We start from the raw sequence: 18,973 nt of genomic DNA on the forward strand, positions 1-18,973 counted from the left end.
TTTTTCTAGGAATTTGTGTTGAACTGGACTGGCATGACTGCAAGTAAGCTACCCTAAAGGCAGGATTTCATTTGATTACTAATACCTGTGATACTTCTTCTTGTTGAATACCCACCCACCCATGCACCTTGTTCTTTAAGGAAAAGCCTTTCCAGTGAGAGCCTGGGGCAGGGAACCAGGCTACAGTCCCTGATGCTGTGCTGGGGTTGGCAAGTTGCTTTATTCCTCCTCTCCCAGGAATGCAAAGTGGCAGTGGGAGATAGAGGCTGGGGCTGTGTCCTGCAGAGTCACCAGCCCTGTCACTACTCACACACCTTTAGGGAGGAGGAGGAGGAAAAGGGAAGAGAGGAGATGATGAAACTGCCGAGATCAGCAAGGGAGAGGAGAGAGGAAGGGGGATGATCACCGGTGATTTTCTTTTCTTTTTAATTACGCTCTGCTCTCTCATCAAGGTTGGAGTCACACTCCTAAACCTTGTTTTGTGCACCTTTCCTCACCTCCAGGCGTTTTGTCAGTGTCCAGCTAATGCAAAAGAAGCTGTAAACACAAATGGTGGTTGCTTAAGTTCTCTTTAGCTTCCTCAAGGGATTGCCACATCTGGTGGAGCAAAAGCACTGAGCAGGACCGTGCTGGTTTCCTATTGTGTGAACACGAGTGCGTTACCTACCATCTGTGGCACATGGTGGCACAGAATCACCTGTGCAGGCACTCAACTCCATAAGTCCACAAGCAGCCAGGTGGTCCATAAGTGTCCCCTGTTCTCATGTGCTTGTGAGCAAGGCCTTGGGAGGCAACCAGCATTGGACTGAAGAATAACACAAGCTGGAGTTGTGATGCTGGCTGTCAAACTTCAGCCAGCATACTCAGGTACTCCAAGGTGGTGCCTGAGAGGAGGAGGCTTTGGGGGCTTCCACAATTCCCCACTCTCAGTAGAGAACAAAAGTTAAGACTAATTTTTGAAACAATACATAGATACCATATTTTATTAGGTGTAATAAGCATAAGAAAATATTTATGGTTTTTTTCTCCTGAATGGATAATATTACACAATGAATTACAAGTCATTTTATACTAATTGTGTTCTCAACTTTTCACTTTGATTTTCTTCCAGCTAGGAAATATTGTTTAAAAGTATTTACATGTTCTTGCCTAATTATTCCTTGCTGCATATACTCTCCCCATTCCTTGATCAATAAGACTGAGAGACCGATCTCTCAGTCTTATTGATCAAGGTTAGGAGACACTCCATAAAAGTGAATGGAGTTAACGGCTTAAAAAATCCAACCAACCAACCAACCAACCAACCAACCAATAAACCAAACAAACAAACAAAAAACTCCAAACAACCCAGGTGAAGCCCTGTGTCTTTATTAGTTTTAGGTACCAAGAAATTTTAACTGAAAAATTGTCCATCTCTAATTTGTTGAAAAAAAGAACACTTGGCAGGGCTTTTATAGTATACACAATTACAAAATTGCAGATGTGTTACAAGCTAATAAACCTCAGTAGTTAAGGATTTAGATGAGACTCCTTTTCCACATCACATATTACCCTTTTTTTCACTTAAGAGAATGAATTGAATGTTATAAATTTAGGTTTAACAAGGCAGAAACCAGTAGAGTCTTGAGTATACTTCATTGCTTGCGGTATATTGAGGCTTGAGGCACTGTGGAGTATAGGATGCTGGAAGACGTTTTATGATGTGATTTTCTTTATGAGAGCTTTAGTATGAGCTGGTAAGGAGTATTTATGCATTTTACAGTTACATATGACAGTATACACTTTCCAATTTAAAAATACTTAAGAACAGCACATGAACAAAGAAGGAGCCTTTTAGCAACTGTATAATACTTACACTCACACTGCTCCAGCTCAGCTCCTGAGGTGCAGGGAAATCATACCTGACCTTTCTACACTGGATAAAAAAGCTGGGCCAGTATAGCAGAGCATTTTAAAGTCATATGTTTTGATACAGCAGAAAAGAATGTCAAGACAGCCAAGAAGAAAGCCACCCCAGGAGTTTTATCAAACCAAGTCTGCAGGTTGCAGGGGTGGCTTGAAATCCCTTCTGCCTCTGCCCACTCTGTACTGGCACCAGCAATGGCACATCAGGATTCTTAAGGCTTTACTGGTGTTCCTTGCTGACTCTTGCAAATATTTAGAAATAAATACATTCCACATGAATGAGGAAAAGTCAAGATACTGTCTCTGGTAGGGAGCTTTAATCCCTTCTTTACTCTGTCCTTATGGCTTAAGGGAATGAATGAAAATAGAAGCAAAGCTATGAAGTGCTGGCTGACTAATTTACTACTTTGGCAGTCAGTGGGCAAATGTATTTGACTTTTTTGAAAATTGTGCAAAAATCCTCAGGTTAAAGATGATACATACAAAATGGGATTATTTTGAGTTTCTTTCCTTCAGGAAGATGATATGCATTGGGGTTTTTTTATTGCCAGTTTAATAAGTTTTTCTGAATTTCATTACAGTGATGAATGTATTTAAAATGCAGTGGAATCCACATAAACCCCACTCATGGGAATGAAAGAGGAAAACCAAGGGGTTTTAACATTTGTGCTTTATCTGACCAACCCACATCAGATATGACAGTCCAATATAGAGTAGATAACTTTACTGCAGATGCCAGTGGCATATTTCTACACACATTAGAAAAGTTTCCAGCCTTTTCTACTAACATCTGATGACAATATTCTGAAAAACATAGCTAGTCTGTCAGGTATCTCTGGAATATGAACACATTTTTCCTGGTGCTTATGGGGAAGAGTAAAAATATGTGGGCTTGACATTACCCAGGATCTGATCTTCATAGTTAGGAAGGCAGCAGAAGAAGAATCCCAAGCATATTTCCATAATGGCAGTGGTCCAGCCAAAGCCATAGGCCCAGCTGAACATATTGACTCCTGTCATCTCAATTTCAGATGAGAACTTCACTGGGTAAATCACCAGGCCCATGATGGAGAACACAGCTGAAGAAACAGGAGAAAAAAAAACATGTTTAACACCCAGCACCACTGCCGTCCTTCATAATCCCTGTAGCTAAACCCATCCTTGTTTTGGAGGATCTGAAAATCGATCCAGTGCCATGAGAGACTTTGATTTTTCATACAGAGCTCAATTGCACACAGCAGAGACTTGGGTATACGATGGCCTGAGGAAAATACCAGTTCTAGTATGGATATATCTGCACTAGCTAAACTTGACTCCACATGCTGCCTTACCAGCCACGAAAAGCAAGCCTCCGATCCCACGAATGAAGTTGAACCGAAGAGTGTCAATGGCAAATGCTATGATGGCCAGTGCAAAACAGATGACTAGAAGTAGGAAGCCAACCAGGTATGTGGCAGCAGCGGCTCTTCCCCAGGCTGAAATCAGAAGGAAGATACAAAAAAACAAAGGTTGGTTTTCTCTGGTTAGTAATTAAAGGTTAATTTAAAAACCTGTGAAAAGAGGCTCGTCTCCCAAGAAAGAAAGCATGGGAGCTTCTCTCCTCTTGTAGGTGAACATTTCAGTTTCACAAGAAATCATGCACTGCAGAAGGCATAAAATTCCAGATTGGTCTTCTCATGCAGAATGAAATGGGGGCTTGGGTGAGAGCTTACTGTTTAGTTTTAACAATTAAGAATTAAGAGAGAAATGGCCTTAAATGTGTAAAACTGGACACTGTCTTTCAATAGCAAATATTACCTCAGCAGATGCCATAAAAACAGCTTCCTTTTGCACAGACAAGGACAACTAAACTATTCCTGGAACTAATAAAATCTTCCTTTGAAACAAAGTGTTTATAAAAGCACTACCAATCTGGCAAACTTAAAGGTATGGAAATAACCCATAAATGTCAAAATTCAGTGATATCTGTCTTTCAGCCTTAGTTTAGCTCTCTGTCCTAAATGGAGCTAAGGATTTGGAATCTGTTTTGTAGGGAAATTGGATCTCTGATTTTGGTCCAAATTTAGAACCACTTCAATTCAAAAAGCTTATTTCGTATATTAATTCTTTAATTTTCAAATTATAGATTTTTATGTTATAACATGTTAAAGCAAAGCATATTGCATTGGCATAACAACTGGAAAAAATAATATTTATTTAATATTTAAAGACTTGAGTAACAACTACTGTTCCAAGAGATCAAAGTGTCTCTTCTGGATCTAAAAAAGCCACTTTGACACATTTTAAATTGTGTATTAAATTGAGTAAGCAGTTAAAGTCTGCAAGGCATCTACAGACTTCATCCCCTCATCTAAGCCACTTTGTCTTTGTCAAGTGCTGGCTTCCAACCAAATATATGCAACAGAAGTGCCAAAAAATTATCACAGCCCAAACAACCCTGACAATAATTACAATTCAACTTTAATGCAGTGCATGCTGTTCAGTAAAAGTTCCCTCTGACACTGAGTAAGTAACCTATCAATTTGTTTGCTTTAAGCATGGAAGCAATAAAATGCAAAGCGTCCTATCTTTCCCTTGTCCAGAGTCAGGTAAGCATGAAAGCAACTGACCTGCCCCCAGTGAGTGACAACTTGGTGTTCAATCTGTCTTTCCCCGGGCCCACACCATCACTGCTATTAGGCAAGAAAAATGGATCAGGATTTTCCAGCTATCCTTTTCTACCCCTCAGCCTATCAAAACCAGTTTCCTTTTTGTTTGCTTTCCCACATTCTCCCTGCTTTATGATTCCTGCTCTGTTCTAGCTATCACACTATATATTCAGTTTTATTTCATTCTCTTTCTTATTCAACAAAGTTTCTGTCTGCTTGTAGGGCTTTACAAGTGGGTTGTTTTCCCAGTAAACAGGTAGCTGCCTGAGTAGACTGAAAGGGACAGCAATTGTGTTCTTACATCTCATTTTCCAGCCCAGAGTTTTAGCTCAAACTCTTCTCTCTAGGAGTTTACAGGGGGCTCAGAGGTAGAGTATGCAGTGTGGAGGCACAGGAGGGAGGACAGCACCTCAGGCAGAGCATCAGAACAAACAGTCAAGGAGAGGAATTTCTTACACTGCTCAACATACCCCATTTAAGGTGTTCCTATTCCCAGTGTCTGTTACCCCTTTAAAACAGCAAAAATAGGGGCACCTGGCCATAAGAGATATTTCTCAGCAATGCTGACCTCACTGCTCTTTGATACAAGAGTTCTGGATACTTCTGGCAAAAGTATGGAATGACAAGAACATCTGGAGGTGATGTTTTTCTTAGGTGCAAAAGTGCTTGTGGTTAGATACAAAACTCCCAGGCAAAGGAGCAGACTCAGGGCACAGCTGCCTGCCCAGCAAGTTCTGAGACACCAGGAGTCCTGGGGGTTCCACCTCCCCTGCTGCCAAAGCTCAGCCTTGCTTCCCAAGAGCGGCTGATGGTAGAGCACCAAGCCCTGGGCTGGGAGCAGCACCAGGGCTGGGGGCTCAGGGAGCTGTGCCTGGTGGCTGCAGACATGTGGGGTGGCACCTTGCCCATACCAGCAGCTCCCTCCCCGGCCAGGCTCACCCAGGTGTTTTTCCTGAAGTAGTGTTCCAAATGCTGTGACTGTATGGAAGCAGATTGGGCGCACGCCCAGCCCGCTGGGCACTGGCTATGTGGCAAGAAGAGACATGCCTGTTACAGGATGCTTACACCATTTGGAGGCATTGCTCAATCACCTAACAGCCAATTTTGTGTCTCTCAGTTCTACAAAAGAGGAAAAAAAACCACCTTCAATGTTGGAAGAAAAACAGCATGCAGCTCCAAGGCAGTAGAGTGTATGAAGAGTGAGTCTCTACAGGGTTTTTTTGAAGAAAAGTATTCTGAGTTCATCTACCCTTTGCAAAATGCAGCAGCTATCAGTGTTCTGAGACCACAGTGTGTAAACATATTACCTTTCTAGAGAAAAAGGTAACAAAGGCTTTGTGCAGCAATAATTGCAACTGTTTCTATATTTGAGATGCTTATTTTATCTTGTGCCAGCCAGAAGCACTCAAGTAGCTTAGTTTTTTACAAACAGAACTAAGACTTAAAATTCATTTAAAATGTCAAATTTAGAAGTTTTAAATTGGTCAAAAAACACTGACAAGTAAGTAGCTAATTTGGTCCCAAATATTTTCTTATCTTCCAATGTTGTGGGGGGTTTTGTCTTCAACATTGAGTAGAAATATAAATAAATTTTTCTATCTGCAAAGGTTTTTCTTAAAAATGTGAACTCCAGGCCAAAGAATCCTCACAGGTGCAACACCAATTCAGTGTATTCTTGGCTGTAAAGTGAGGGCAATTAAAAGCTGAAAGGGTCCAGTCCACCTGTCACCAAATCAAAAATTAACAGAGGGAGCAACAGGTTACAGGATATCAAACTGAGTTTGTAAAAATATTTTGAGATCCATTTTCTCAGGCCCAAAAATGGTGGTGATTTTTGGCTGTTTAAGAGTTAAAATGTGCTTGTGAGAAAATAAATGTATGTATACAAAAGTGTCTTTGAATACCAGCAGCATCCTGTAATGCTTTGGTGCCAGTCCCATTTCTCCCTCTCTCAGTTCCTCCACCAGCTGAAAGAGCACCAGTGAACACTGTGAAAGGGTTTGTGGGCAGCTACACACCAGCCACTCTTCAAAACTCCTTCTAACTGGCAATTTTCTGAGCAATTTGGTCTTATATAAGACATTGCTATCCCAAACAGGGAAGAGGAACCAATGTTCTCACACCTGTCTCAAGCGGGTGAGGACAGTGCTTCTGATAGCAGAGTTTTTTATGTCACTTACCAGTGATTTGTGAGAGTCTGGGCTGTCCAAAGTGAATACAGTAATGCAACCACTGGAAAATGCAAGTGCCTGACTTCTACAACTCCCTGCTTTGTGAGAAGACCCCTGAGCTAATTTAGAGACCAGAAAGAGCCCTCCATGCCAGGACAGAGCTCATGACATCTTATGAGCTACATAAAGAATTCAATAATATCACAGATTTATTACTCTGCTATTAAAGCTAACTCAGTTTGGAGGCAGCATAGCTACCTCTTGTATTGCACCATATAAACACATTCTGGTTATCCTATATCTGGCTGCAGCCATAGGGAAGATGATGGACTTAATTAGACATTCAGGACTAAGAATATCTCCAGTTTCCTGCCTTCCTGATTTTACTCCCTTACACATTTTACAGTTTATGAAAGTGTAAATGCTGTCGGTGCTTCACACAAAAAGAAACAAACTTTCTTGCTCAGCAGTAAGTTGAGCCAAAACTTTGAACTACCATACCTAGTATTTCCTCAGCCTGTCATATTTCATGCTCCAAATGGTGCCTTTAAAAATAGAGCTGTTATATCTTGAAAATAGCATATAACCTTTACTTCCTCCATGAAAAATACAAATGCCCAAGTTCCTGGTGTATGTGTTGCAAAACATGGGAAAACACTCGCAATAACATTCTCATGTTTTTCTTGATCTGGTACTCCCACACCACATAAACTGCTGAGTCTCTCCTTGGGTGACATTTTCTGAAAGCCACCCCAGAGAGTTCAGAAGTACCGCTCCTTGTATGATCAATAAGAATGTACTTCTCCAAATTTTCCTCTTGGTTGGAAGTTAAATACACAACTAGCATTGGAAAGAAAAATATTTATTGCCAGCTCAAAGACACCAACAATTATCTAGAGGTTCTTGCTGACTGATCATTTTCACAGTGCAGTGAATTGTGCAGCGATTTAAGGAGGGGTAGCTTTAATTCACAAGAACGAGGGAGGGGTGAAAGAAAATGTAACAGACATTTTGCTCTGTTATCCTTCATAGCACCAAGGGAAAGGAACAAAAACCCTGCAGTTCTAGCTGCAGTCTTGCAAAGCAACTCTTAGGAGAACTAAAATCTGCAGTGGTAGCAATTCACCTCTGTGTTGTACGTAATGAGAATGTTTCTAGGCTGAGTTTGCAGAGCTCAACCTGTTTAACATCTCTCTGATTAAAGGGAAAGAGTATTATTTTGGAAACAAAGCTGAACTCACTTGAGTTTCTCAACCTGGCGTTCTTTGTCAGGGTGTGGCAAGCACTGCAGACCACATGCTTCACTTTGAAAGGAACTGCTTTGGTCAAGTTTTACCATTCCCCTTTGGTTTGTTCTCCTCAAGAAGGTTTCCATATGAAAGTGTACGTGTTTGCAGAACTTGTACTCCCTTAGCATGACTCTTATGGTGGTCCATCAAACCCAATAACCCACATCGCTACCAGCCAAAGGGTTACAAGCTGCTGGTGTGCATGCACACCACTGTCATCAGGACTCTGGATTTCCTGTGTTACCTGTGCAACACAACACAGTGCAAAATCCTGTCTTCTGGAGATACTGACTCTGTAACATGCCAACTAAGGGGAATTTCTGTGCTCTTTCTGGAAACAAATGCACACGATAATCTCTGCAATTTTTTGCTGATCACGTGAGCTGGCATTGAAATACCAGTGTACATGGGTTTTCATATAGGCAAGATAAATCAGAAACTACCAAAAGCAGCTTCTTTTTAATAAACTGCATGTGCAGACTAAAAGCCATTGACTGAAAATTATTTCAAAGGAAGTTTGTACAAATGAGAGGAAAAAAAATCACAGTCATGAATAATTTTATGAACAGAATAAAATGAGGAAAATAATATCAAAGGTATATGATATGAAAAAGTACATATGTACTATTTTTTGAGTTTCTGCCTTCATTGCATCTGGATTATTCTTAAAATAACTTCATTCTCTGTGTATCTTTCATATCGCTAGTCAATACTGCAGGTTTTTGTTTTGATTTTTTTGATTGAAATTTATCTTTTGCAGTGGAATACAGAATTTTTAGTATTTCTATATCGTATCCTCTTTGGTAACTCTGTTCTTTTCCCCATAGGATTACTTTTTTAGAATTCATTGGCTGTTAATACACATTTCTCATTTAATAGCAGAGTATTATCTCATGAAGTAGTTTTTGTGTGAGCCAGAACAAGCTTTTAGCTTGCCACTATTTAAAAGACAACCATGACCTATTTAGGTTCACATTAGGATAATGTCATGGCCAAAGTTTCTCAATGATTAGTAACAAGTCCCATATAAATGAGAAAGGATTAGGACAATTACCCCACAATAATGATTTTAGATGACAACATTAAGGAAAAGAACCTTTATAAGTAATTCTTTCAATAAAACACAGTATACATTAGCAGAAGGCAGTGTTTTGTCCACAGCTGCATGCTAAAATGATAGCTCAATGTGGCTTGCTCCTTTAAAGGAAAAACCTATTAATTCCTTACCTCTGGCTTCACCCACAAACAAACACAGGCAAAACCTTTGTGTAATCTGCAACCCTCCTTTCTTACTGAGGCAAGCAATTAAACTTAGAAGCTATTCTGACTTGAATTTGAGGGGAGGAGTAGTTACGTCTGGAGGGAGTGGTTCAAATTCATCTCATCATAAGCTCAGGCATGTACAAGCTTGACTTAGAAGCTGGCTTCTGCAAATCCTGCATTAATGAGGGCTGCTCCCTGATGCTTGCTTAGTGCTGGGAAGGCAGAAGGGGCAAAAGGTGTAGAGCCATCATCAAAGGCAGCACCAAGGGAGTAAGTTAGATATTAAATGTAATGCACACACAGTGCCTCAAAATTAAAGGCTTGCTCATGAGAGAGTCAGGGAGTACCCCCATCTCACATTATCTTCAGAAGCAGTTGCACACACTGGGAAAATCTCAGGATTAAAGCTCAGCCTCATATACTTTAATGCTATAACATTTTTCCTCCTATTTTTTCCAATTTATTTTAAATTAAAGCAGGATTACTTATACTTGGATGTGTACATGGGGTTTGGGAGGGTCAGGTAAATAAAATAGGTAAGGTATTGATTAATCGGTTCATTTACATAAGCTCAGTTAATGAGAATAGCAAGATGTACCTGCTCCCTAATTGCCCCTGAGTGGGTTGAAATATGTAATGTGAATTAAACAGCATTGATTTCCACGATAACACAGGCTATGAACTAGGACTTTTAATCAAATCAAAGTAGAGTGGAACCTTTTAAAAAATAAGTTCTTTTTAAGTTTTATATTCCCAGAGTCATTTGGGACTAATGAACACTGAATTTACATCTTATTTCCATGTGCACCAAGAATTGCTGTCACTCTTGATCTGCAGTTTTCATGCTGTGAGCAAACTTTGTTCTGAAACCTTGATGAAAATTACCTTTCGCACTAGGGTATTTCCCACTAACAGACAGCAGCTCTGAACCTGGATCTGATTTTCTGATAGGAGCAAAATTTTACTATTTGCAAAATACAACCCTCAGAATATAAGCAGAAGTTGCGCTTTGTACTCATAAAAATATATTGAATTTATTTACACTTCTTGTTAATGAAACAGCTTTTACAATGCATCCTGAAAATCTTTGTCCCGTGCTGCTTACTGCTGATGAGGTTGTTAAATGAACTGCACAGAGACTTCCTATTTTTTTTTTGGGCCTCATTTGGGCACAGCATCCATACGTCAGCACAGTAGGTGACATTAGATGTACTCAGTTTCAGATTAGTAATTCAGCAGGACTGAAGTGAAGTATAATTTAGTACTAGTAGAAGGAAGCCAGATACCTCTGGAACACAGACTAGTGTCAGCTCTCCATAAGCTGCTTTGAGTTCCTGGGAATTTTTGACCAATGGGTTATTCTATAATGGTATTTGACAAAGAAGAAACGTGGCGTTACAATGCTCACTGAGTCAGTGTGTTTAAGTTGTGTCAGAACAGCACAAGCTGCCAATAAAAAGCAATACAGAAATGTGAAAGCATGTTCTGAGAGTTTTGTTTCTTTTGATGTTTAACACCTTCACACTTAAGTAATATGTTTAAACCTATAGTAGAATTTTAAATACATCTTGCAGCCCGTATCACTGTTCAGACAATGGAGATGTTGTTATGGAAATGCTGTATTAGATTACCTCAATAAACTAGAGGAACAAATGAGGTGAAGAGGATTGAGAGTTTGGCCATGAGTTTCCACATGCTGTCAACAGAGATGTCTCCTCTGTAAGTGAATGGAATCCTCTCTTCAGGACTTCAGGGCCTGAAAATGCAAAGTGTTGAGGATCTTAAAATCCTCAGCACCACCAGTTCATATCTCCTGATGGGCAGGTGAGAATGTTCCGCGACTGCTATTTTTCCACATAATCTAACTGTAATTATTAAGGGAAGGCTGGATAACAAACAGTGGGATTACATGTGCAATTGCTCTCTGGAGAGTTATTTGCTCAAGAGCATTACTATTATTTAGAAAAGAATCTGATTAAATGAATCTGCTACTGAAATTTTAAAGTACAGACTCTAAAACTACAAGGGAAAGCACACAAGCAATTGCAGGTAAGGAATAAAAATTGCCATGGTAATTAAATGCTCTGGCCTTGATTCCCTTCTCTTATACCCCTTACACCTTATTGTTTATACTGTTTAGAATCAATGGAGTGTCTCCTATGAGCTGGGGAAAAATCAAATTTTTTCTTTCCTTCTTGCATCATTCCTTGCACAAACACTGTTGTGATTTTTTCATTAGCTATATGTTTGAGACTGTATTTTTTCTCATTCTAAGCTTTGAATAATTATTGAGTGTTCTACATTATTCAGTAACTAATTATGTAATCTTATTTCTCACTGGTTAAACCCAGGGAACATTATACTTTAAGGAGAATTATGTTTTTGGAAATCATATGCTTCTCTACACACTGTAATTAAAATTACAGACAACCACTTTATACAAATATAACCATTTTATGATACAATACAGCAGGAACAGCAGCAGCCTTTTATTTTCAGTTCACCCTGTGTCAAAGGAGTCAAGGTCTGCCCTTTAATCCAGGCCATGTACAGAGCAGAGCTGGGCTCCATCCTGGGCTCTCCCACAGGCTTCCTTGAACTGCTCTGAAACCTCCCCAGCCTCTTTCCCAGCTGCAAAGACACTTTTGCAAACCTACTTGGAAGTTACCAAATTCTGAAAGCTGTTAAGTGCAGAACCTTGACTTCAGGAAAAATCTGTAATGAAGGCCCAGTGACTTGAGCTGGTCCCTACTTCAAAAGCACAGTTACTTGTTTACTTCATTTCTGTTTTGATGTACAGACACCCCAGATGCCAGAGAGACACTGGGGCATCTTGTTTGTCCTCCATCTGCTGTATCCCATCCTGTCTGGAAATATCCCCATGTCACTCCACTCAGGGGTGCTTTATCTTGGGGCAAGTAAGGGTTTCCCCATGCTGGGATTAGGTGCTGGCTGTCAGATGTGATGGGAATGTGGGGGAAGGAAAAATAGTTTTACGTAGGTAGTGTGGCAGTGGCAAAACTTGGTGGCTGGTCTGTCCTGTGCCCCAGGTGTAACGAGCCACTGCTCTGATGGAGAAGGTCATTTTCCAGAGAGAGGGCTGTGTGGCCAGCAGTGCAAGGCCAGTGGTAGGTGCAGTATCAAGAGAGGGACTTTGGAAACTGATCCAAACCACACCATGTTACCTTGCTGTTGTATCACTACTTGGGTATTTTTAGTAAGTGATTTCCATTTTGTTCTTCCTCCAGGATAATAAATGTGCTTCGCTGTAGCAAAAGATTCCCTGGAAACAAAAGCCTGGTACAGGCAAAATGGGGTGAAAAAATCCACTCATCAATGGGGATGCAGAATATTTCTTTTCTCTAAAGGATATTACTTTTTGCAACATTTCCTTCTTTCACGTATCCTGTAGCCATTCTTATCTGCTGTCATATTTGAAGTAGTTTTTGTTCATTATAATCATACTATACTAGCCTTCTTATCTTGTAGTATTGCATTCATATTCATAGACCAAAATAAAACTGGATACCTAGAACATAGTTGCCCATTATTTGCCTGGAAGACAAGCTGCACAAAGGAGTCCCATCCAAATGGCAAAATCATTCATCCCTCCACTAATCTCCACAGCCACAAACCCCTCCACACATCCCAGGAAAAACCTATAATATAATATTATGATGTGAAAATAACTGAAGATATGGATTCCACTTGCCATATGGAAATGTCTTTTCCTGATTGTTTTTCCCCAAGATCTCTGTTTGCACTATGCAAATAAGATGATCTTGACAACATACACTTTAAAATTTCAGGTTTTTTGATGGCAGCATCTGCAAATGGAAGAACTACAAAACTGGATGGAAGATAGGGGACAAGTGTAGTCACAAGTTTTTCACCCTTTGTGCATCATATTAAGACTAATAAAATCAGTTATTTTCCCCCTCGTTATTTATTATGTATTTACCTACACATGTTTAAACATCTCCAAAGCCTGCAGTGGAATAAATTACATACTGAAGAAATGTCTCAGGTCTGCAAGACACACCTTGTTCAAGACAGGTAATATAGCCAAAGATCAAGAAAAACAAAGGAGTGCTGTGCCAGCGTCATGATGGGGTTTAACCTGTGCATTTTCTTTATAAGCTCAGTCATCTCCCACAGAGGTACATTCCATATTGCTCATTATCTATCCAAAAAGTCTTAATCTCTCCTTGTATATGTTCAAGCATGTCATCAGATTGAGCCCTTTGTTTTTTCAAGTGCAAGAACAATGAAGAGCAAGAGCAATGAATCTCTGAGTCCCTCATCCTAAATTCCCTGCATTTTGAATAAGTGTCCTAATGCACTGGATATTTTTTTCCTAGAAAGTTCTATTTATTTGAACTAAATATGCTTGAAAAGCAACAGTCTTTGATAATGTCTACATGAGTGTCATATGTTTAAAGCAGATGATCTGAAGTCTTGGAGAAGCTAACAGAGTGTATAAACTCTTCATATTTTCACTTTCCACAGAGCTCGTAAACTTTGCAAAAGACCACGGGTTAACAGATGCTTTCACAAAAGGTAAGTGCACCAGTTACTTCACTGCCTTTCCAAAAAAAAAAAAAAAAAAAAAAAAAAAAAAAAAAAAAAACCCCCAACCCCCCAAACCCCCTGAGAAAAAAAAAAAAAAAAAAAATTTAAAAAACCCCAAAACCTCCGGATGCAGCCAATGAAATATTCAACCTTCTTCCCTTCCAATATAATCAACCTCAATGACATTGGGTTCTTGCCTTCCAACTGTATAAACATACCTTGAGCCAAACAGCCAAGATTCAAGGGGAATTATAAACATTGCACGTGCAGAATTTGATTTGAATTTGCACATTATAATTAACAACTTGCAAGGATGTTGCAATTACATCTAATTATGATAGGATGAAGATGACTGTAGTGGATTAAGATAACTACACTGTCCAAGTCATGTTGACAATATTTGCTGGCACCTTCTGGGGTACACATACATATAATGTTTATCAGTGAAACCACCCCTGCAGGAGGGACAAATTTCAGAACCTACCCAGCCAGTGGCAGATTAGGCAGGGAAGCTGAGAGTAAAGGTCAGAAGAAACAAGATGGAAACTGTGGAACAGAGGGAGGAAAAGAGATCTCATCTCAGGAATGCTGTAGAACATTTCTGTCCTTTACGTTTACATCACATCTTTGTCTCTGTGCTCAGGAAGGCATGTAATTACACTTTGTTTAACCAGCACAAGCACTGTGTTTAGCTTGGCACAAAGTTAAACATCCCACAGAACATGATGCTGAATGCTTGTTTTCCATGACCTTTCTGGAGCACAGTAGATAAATTTAATCCCAGAATTACTAAAACCCTCTATTTTATCACTAAGGAAGGTACAATCAGGCTCAACACAAGACCTGCATGCTCACAAATGAGATGCTCTCATGGCCTGGTCTTTTGAGTGGAATCCAAGACCAGCATCAGCCACCTCTGCCTTGCATGAGAAAATGTGGGAGTCACAAAAAAAAAATCCCAACCCTGCATCACTGAACAAGGAAAAGTGGAGAACAGGACTGGATCTGAGGATATCCCACCTCTGTCGAGAAGGGGTCTGAGGGAGAGATCTGGAAAAGATCAGGACAGTGTTTGCAGCCTTAACAGTCAAGTCTACAGTCCTCTTCTGAGTCAGGGATAACTCACCCCATGAAGGGCAAGGTCTGCATTTTAATGGCAAAATCTGGCAAAGGCAGAAGCCTGGCAGCATAACCCACTCTTACCTGGCCTTTGTGTACCTTATTTACATACAGCCTTCACATTTTCTCCCACTACCTAGGTGACTCCATTGTGCCAGACATATCCAGGAAATTTTGTTCAGGAGGATTTTGAGGATTGGCTTAGGCTTCCTGGGTATTCAATCACCTTGAAGAGCTCAAGTGATAGATGCATGCCTATTGAGGGCATAATATGGATCAATCATGCAGCTCAGGAACAATGTTTCTAATGCTTTCAGAAGCATCAGTGGACTCTCCAGTGTACATGCTGGATAATGACTTGCATGTGTGTACCAAGTTCACAATGTTTGTGTAAAAAGTGCTGGACTTATTGTGGATGTCATTCATGGTAACTCCAGACATTCCAGGGCAGTCTGCACAGAGGATGACCTCCCTGGCTTGTGTGTAGATGCTGTCCAGTTTCCAGGGAAACTGTGCCTGCAGCTGCAGAATTTAAACCTATAAGAGTCAGGCAGGATAAGGAAGGAAGTGAAATGCCTATCTAGGTCCCAGAAGTATGGAGAAATTTCTCTTGTGTTATCAAGAGAAGCAAGGTGAAACATCTCTGTATTTTCTGTCCAGTTAAAGCTAGCATGCATAGCATTCTCCAGGGCCTAACTTGGAGATCAAGAGGAGGACTCACTTTTCAGGAAACTTAGGAGGAAACTCAGGACTGAGAAGTCCTCTACTAAGCATGATGTTCTTTCTCCTTCTCTTAAGTCCCACGTAGCAGAGGCCCATTTGCTGGCTTGACTTATGCCCAGCCACAGAGCTGATGCTGGAGCCCTGAGAGCAGGGCTGGATGGTCATGCCTGGAGCCCTGCACTCACAGAGGCCTGCTGCAATTAACTCATTACAGCTCCATTTTGTGCATAGAAGGTAGAGTTTCATGACATACAATAAACCTTCAGGAACAATTTTGAAGCACTGTAATAAATAATCCCCGAGATTGCTTCAGCAAGTGCTCTTACTCTTACTTTTAACAAGAAGAACTGACATTCTGAGCCCCAGAGAAAAGGTTCTTCCTTGTAATTTGAATGAGCATAAATTTTAAGAACTCATGAACTTCAAGCTAACAGTCCTTCATTCACTATTACTTGTTGCAAACCACAGCCAACAGCAAATATACAGAAAGAAAAATAAAAAGGAAAAATAAAAAAGAAACAGAGCACATCCAGAGTGATCCTTCTCTTGGGCTATTCTCCCACATTTGTGGTTTACGTCTTTTCAATCTGAAGATTGCACCCAGGTCAATATGTTTAATAGCATACTTCACCAAAACTCAGTACGAACAAGAAATCCTTTCATCTTTTAAAGCTTTCTTTCATAATCACAAGGAGACTCTTTCACACGACCCACCTACTGGAGCAGTTTCAGGGCAGCATTCTGTAGCCTGACACTCCCTGGGAATATCTTGCTGCCATCTTACATTTTTACCTCCCTGTTTCTGGCACTCAGACCTGCTTGTCACACTAATGCCAGGCTTACCCAGACAACTTGCTGTTTGGATGTTTGATCACCGGTTTGAACACCGGTAAGTTTTGAGGAGCAGTGATTAGTGAGAAGAGGTTACCAGGTTCTTCTGAGAGAGGAAGAAAATCCTGTATTATTTTTTGCACCGGTACCATACAATGCGTGGGTTTTTATGTATTATGTAATCCTCTAGATTCTTTTCTGCACAGGGATGTGAGGGCATTTTATTTCTTCACTCAGTTAGTCAAAAGCCTCAGTGTACTTAGCGACAGTCCCTATTGCCCGTGGCTTCATATATAAATGCAGGTACTGGGTGATGCAGTTAGGAGACCTGCGGGAAGGTGACCCGGGAGATGTGACCCTCTGCTGCAGATCCTGCTCCCTGCCACCCCTGCAGGCGCTTACCGTAGTCCATGAGGGACTCGCAGCTCCATTCCCCGCCCTGGCCAGGCCTCCTGCAGATCTGCCACAGCGACGCTTGCAGCACATAGGGCAAGGTCTGCGACTCCAGCCAGCCCCAGCCCGCCAGCGCGATGATGCCGAAGATGACCCCGATGCCCAGGAGCAGGGGAAGGATCCATCGGCAGCGCGTGTAGTCGAGGCCGTACTTCACCATGGCTCGGGCAGGCGCTGGCAGGACAAGGCCTCTCTGCCGCAGGCTGGGCCGCGCAAAGCGATGGTGCCTCTGCGGAGCTCCTGGAAAGGCGGTGCTGGCACCTGCGAACGCGTGTGCAGATGTTGGGGAAAAGCTTTTCAGCCAGGACAGACACAGCAGAGAAGGAGGGAGGGAGGGATGGAAGGAGCTCCACCTAGATTCAGATGAGTAAGAGCTGCCGCTGAGCAATAACCAGTTGAGCTGGGGAGAAGCTTCGAGGCTGGGTTTATCTGTGAGATCTTCTCTGCCCTGCTGACTAGGTAACAAATCAGGAGATGTTTACCCTCAGCATTTAACACTTTCCTTCCTGACATCCCCACCAGCAGCTGCGCTTACACCTTTCCATCTTCTAAGGGATTTGCACTATGGCAGGAGAAAGCAGAGACGAGAAGGAACAGTTTGCATGACACGGTGGATGATGCCTCTGAGACTTGCCACCTGGAGACTGTGAGCTGCCCTTCTAGGACTCCATTTAAAAATGAAATAATACCTTATTTTTTACAGCAAAAGAAATTCCCATAGCTGTTATAAAGCTAAGGCAATAAAGAATGTCACCGTTGGCCCTTCCCCTTCTGAAGCATAGGTATAGAAGAAAATAAAAATATGGTATGATCTGGATATAGCCTTAATGGGAGAACAAAAGCCGAGTTCTGATTTGACTGAGCCTCACAAACGCACCCTGAGTGGATCTGGCTGTACAAGCACTGCCTGGGGCCTGTCAGAGCCTGTCTGCAGCTGCTCAGCGTGCAAGGCAGGGATGAGCCATCACCTCTCTCTGCCCTGGGAGGACACCCAGCCCGGAGCGGGGCAGAGCTTCCTGTCTGCCGGCTCAGAAGCGATATTGTTGTGTTCCCTGCACTCTCCCCTTGAACTAACACATGCTACAACCTAGTATTTTGGCAGGGCCCAATTACATTTGCATCTGGAAGGAGCTGCAGCCCTTGATCAAAGCTGGTTTGTGTGAAACACAGTTAAGCCCAGAGGATGCAAAGTATCCTTTGCTCCCATGGTGGATTTTGTCGGGTAGGGCTGCATCCAAGTACTGACCTCGTTTACTCAAAGAAATTTATTGTATTGCAGCTCTCATGGTGCAATCTGACAGCTGTGACCTGTTTGTGAACTGCAAACTCTACAGCGTTTTTCTGAATTAACACTCATAAATCAATAATGGCCTAAAAAAAAGCAATTAATAATTTACATTGCACTGATACACTGTGCCTGAAGAGGTATTGAACTTGAACCAAACTGGAACATCCACATCAATGAGTTGCAACACAGTGAAGAAATAGTAATTCCACAAAGAATTAGATTTGAAGAAGTAAATTTGACATCATGCCTTCTCTTTCATCAGATACCTTATTTGCCTGCTGGTAGATTAGCATTGGCTGCTTTATCTCTCATTCTGGCCAGCTGAAGCTTCCTGCCAGCAGCTACCCTGTGGCACAGACAGTCCAATATCCCTGTGGCTGTGAGAGGTCCATCAGGAGTATCCAACAGGCCTCTGTGAGAGCAGGAGACATTTTTACTGTTTTGACCATTGAACTTGAATGTTGCTGAAAGTTACAGCCAACTATGAAGACACCTCAGCTGCTGTTTTGAGTTGGAAATAAGGGTCAATCTCACCTTTTTTTTTTATTTTTTGGTAAAGTAAACTTTACGGAACAACCATTTCCTTAGAATAGAATATATCTTCCTGCTGTTACCTACAGGTTGTCCAAGTCTGTATATGCATTCTTTGTGTTGCCACAGCTGAGGTAGAAGTGGACACAACAGAATCCAAAAGTTTGAGAGAACACAGGT

General features: G+C 41.3%; 1 protein-coding gene across 1 annotated transcript; it reads right to left on the minus strand.

Moving 5' to 3' along the window:
• Positions 1–2,060: 2,060 nt before the first annotated feature.
• Positions 2,061–17,234, minus strand: LOC120501367 (p53 apoptosis effector related to PMP-22-like). Its single transcript, XM_039707540.1, has 3 exons — positions 16,924–17,234; positions 3,237–3,380; positions 2,061–2,984 (listed from the first exon to the last, which is right to left on the minus strand). The coding sequence occupies exons 1-3, from the start codon at positions 17,132–17,134 to the stop codon at positions 2,770–2,772; spliced, it is 570 nt and encodes a 189-aa protein (XP_039563474.1). The 5' UTR covers positions 17,135–17,234; the 3' UTR covers positions 2,061–2,769.
• Between the last annotated feature and the right edge of the window lie 1,739 nt (positions 17,235–18,973).

Source organism: Passer montanus, unplaced genomic scaffold (genome assembly GCF_014805655.1).
Source record: "Passer montanus isolate IOZ18808 unplaced genomic scaffold, ASM1480565v1 scaffold2, whole genome shotgun sequence".
In the NCBI taxonomy this organism is placed as follows: Eukaryota; Metazoa; Chordata; class Aves; order Passeriformes; family Passeridae; genus Passer; species Passer montanus.

What these genes read in the sequence shown, in the direction of transcription:
- LOC120501367 (XM_039707540.1), bottom strand. Translation starts at nt 17,134, where the DNA reads ATGGTGAAGTACGGCCTCGACTACACGCGCTGCCGATGGATCCTTCCC. An exon ending in CGAGTCCCTCATGGACTACG is followed by an intron (nt 3,381 to 16,923) that starts GTAAGCGCCTGC and finishes TTCTGATTTCAG; the next exon opens with CCTGGGGAAGAGCCGCTGCT. An exon ending in AGGCTTGCTTTTCGTGGCTG is followed by an intron (nt 2,985 to 3,236) that starts GTAAGGCAGCAT and finishes CTGTTTCTTCAG; the next exon opens with CTGTGTTCTCCATCATGGGC.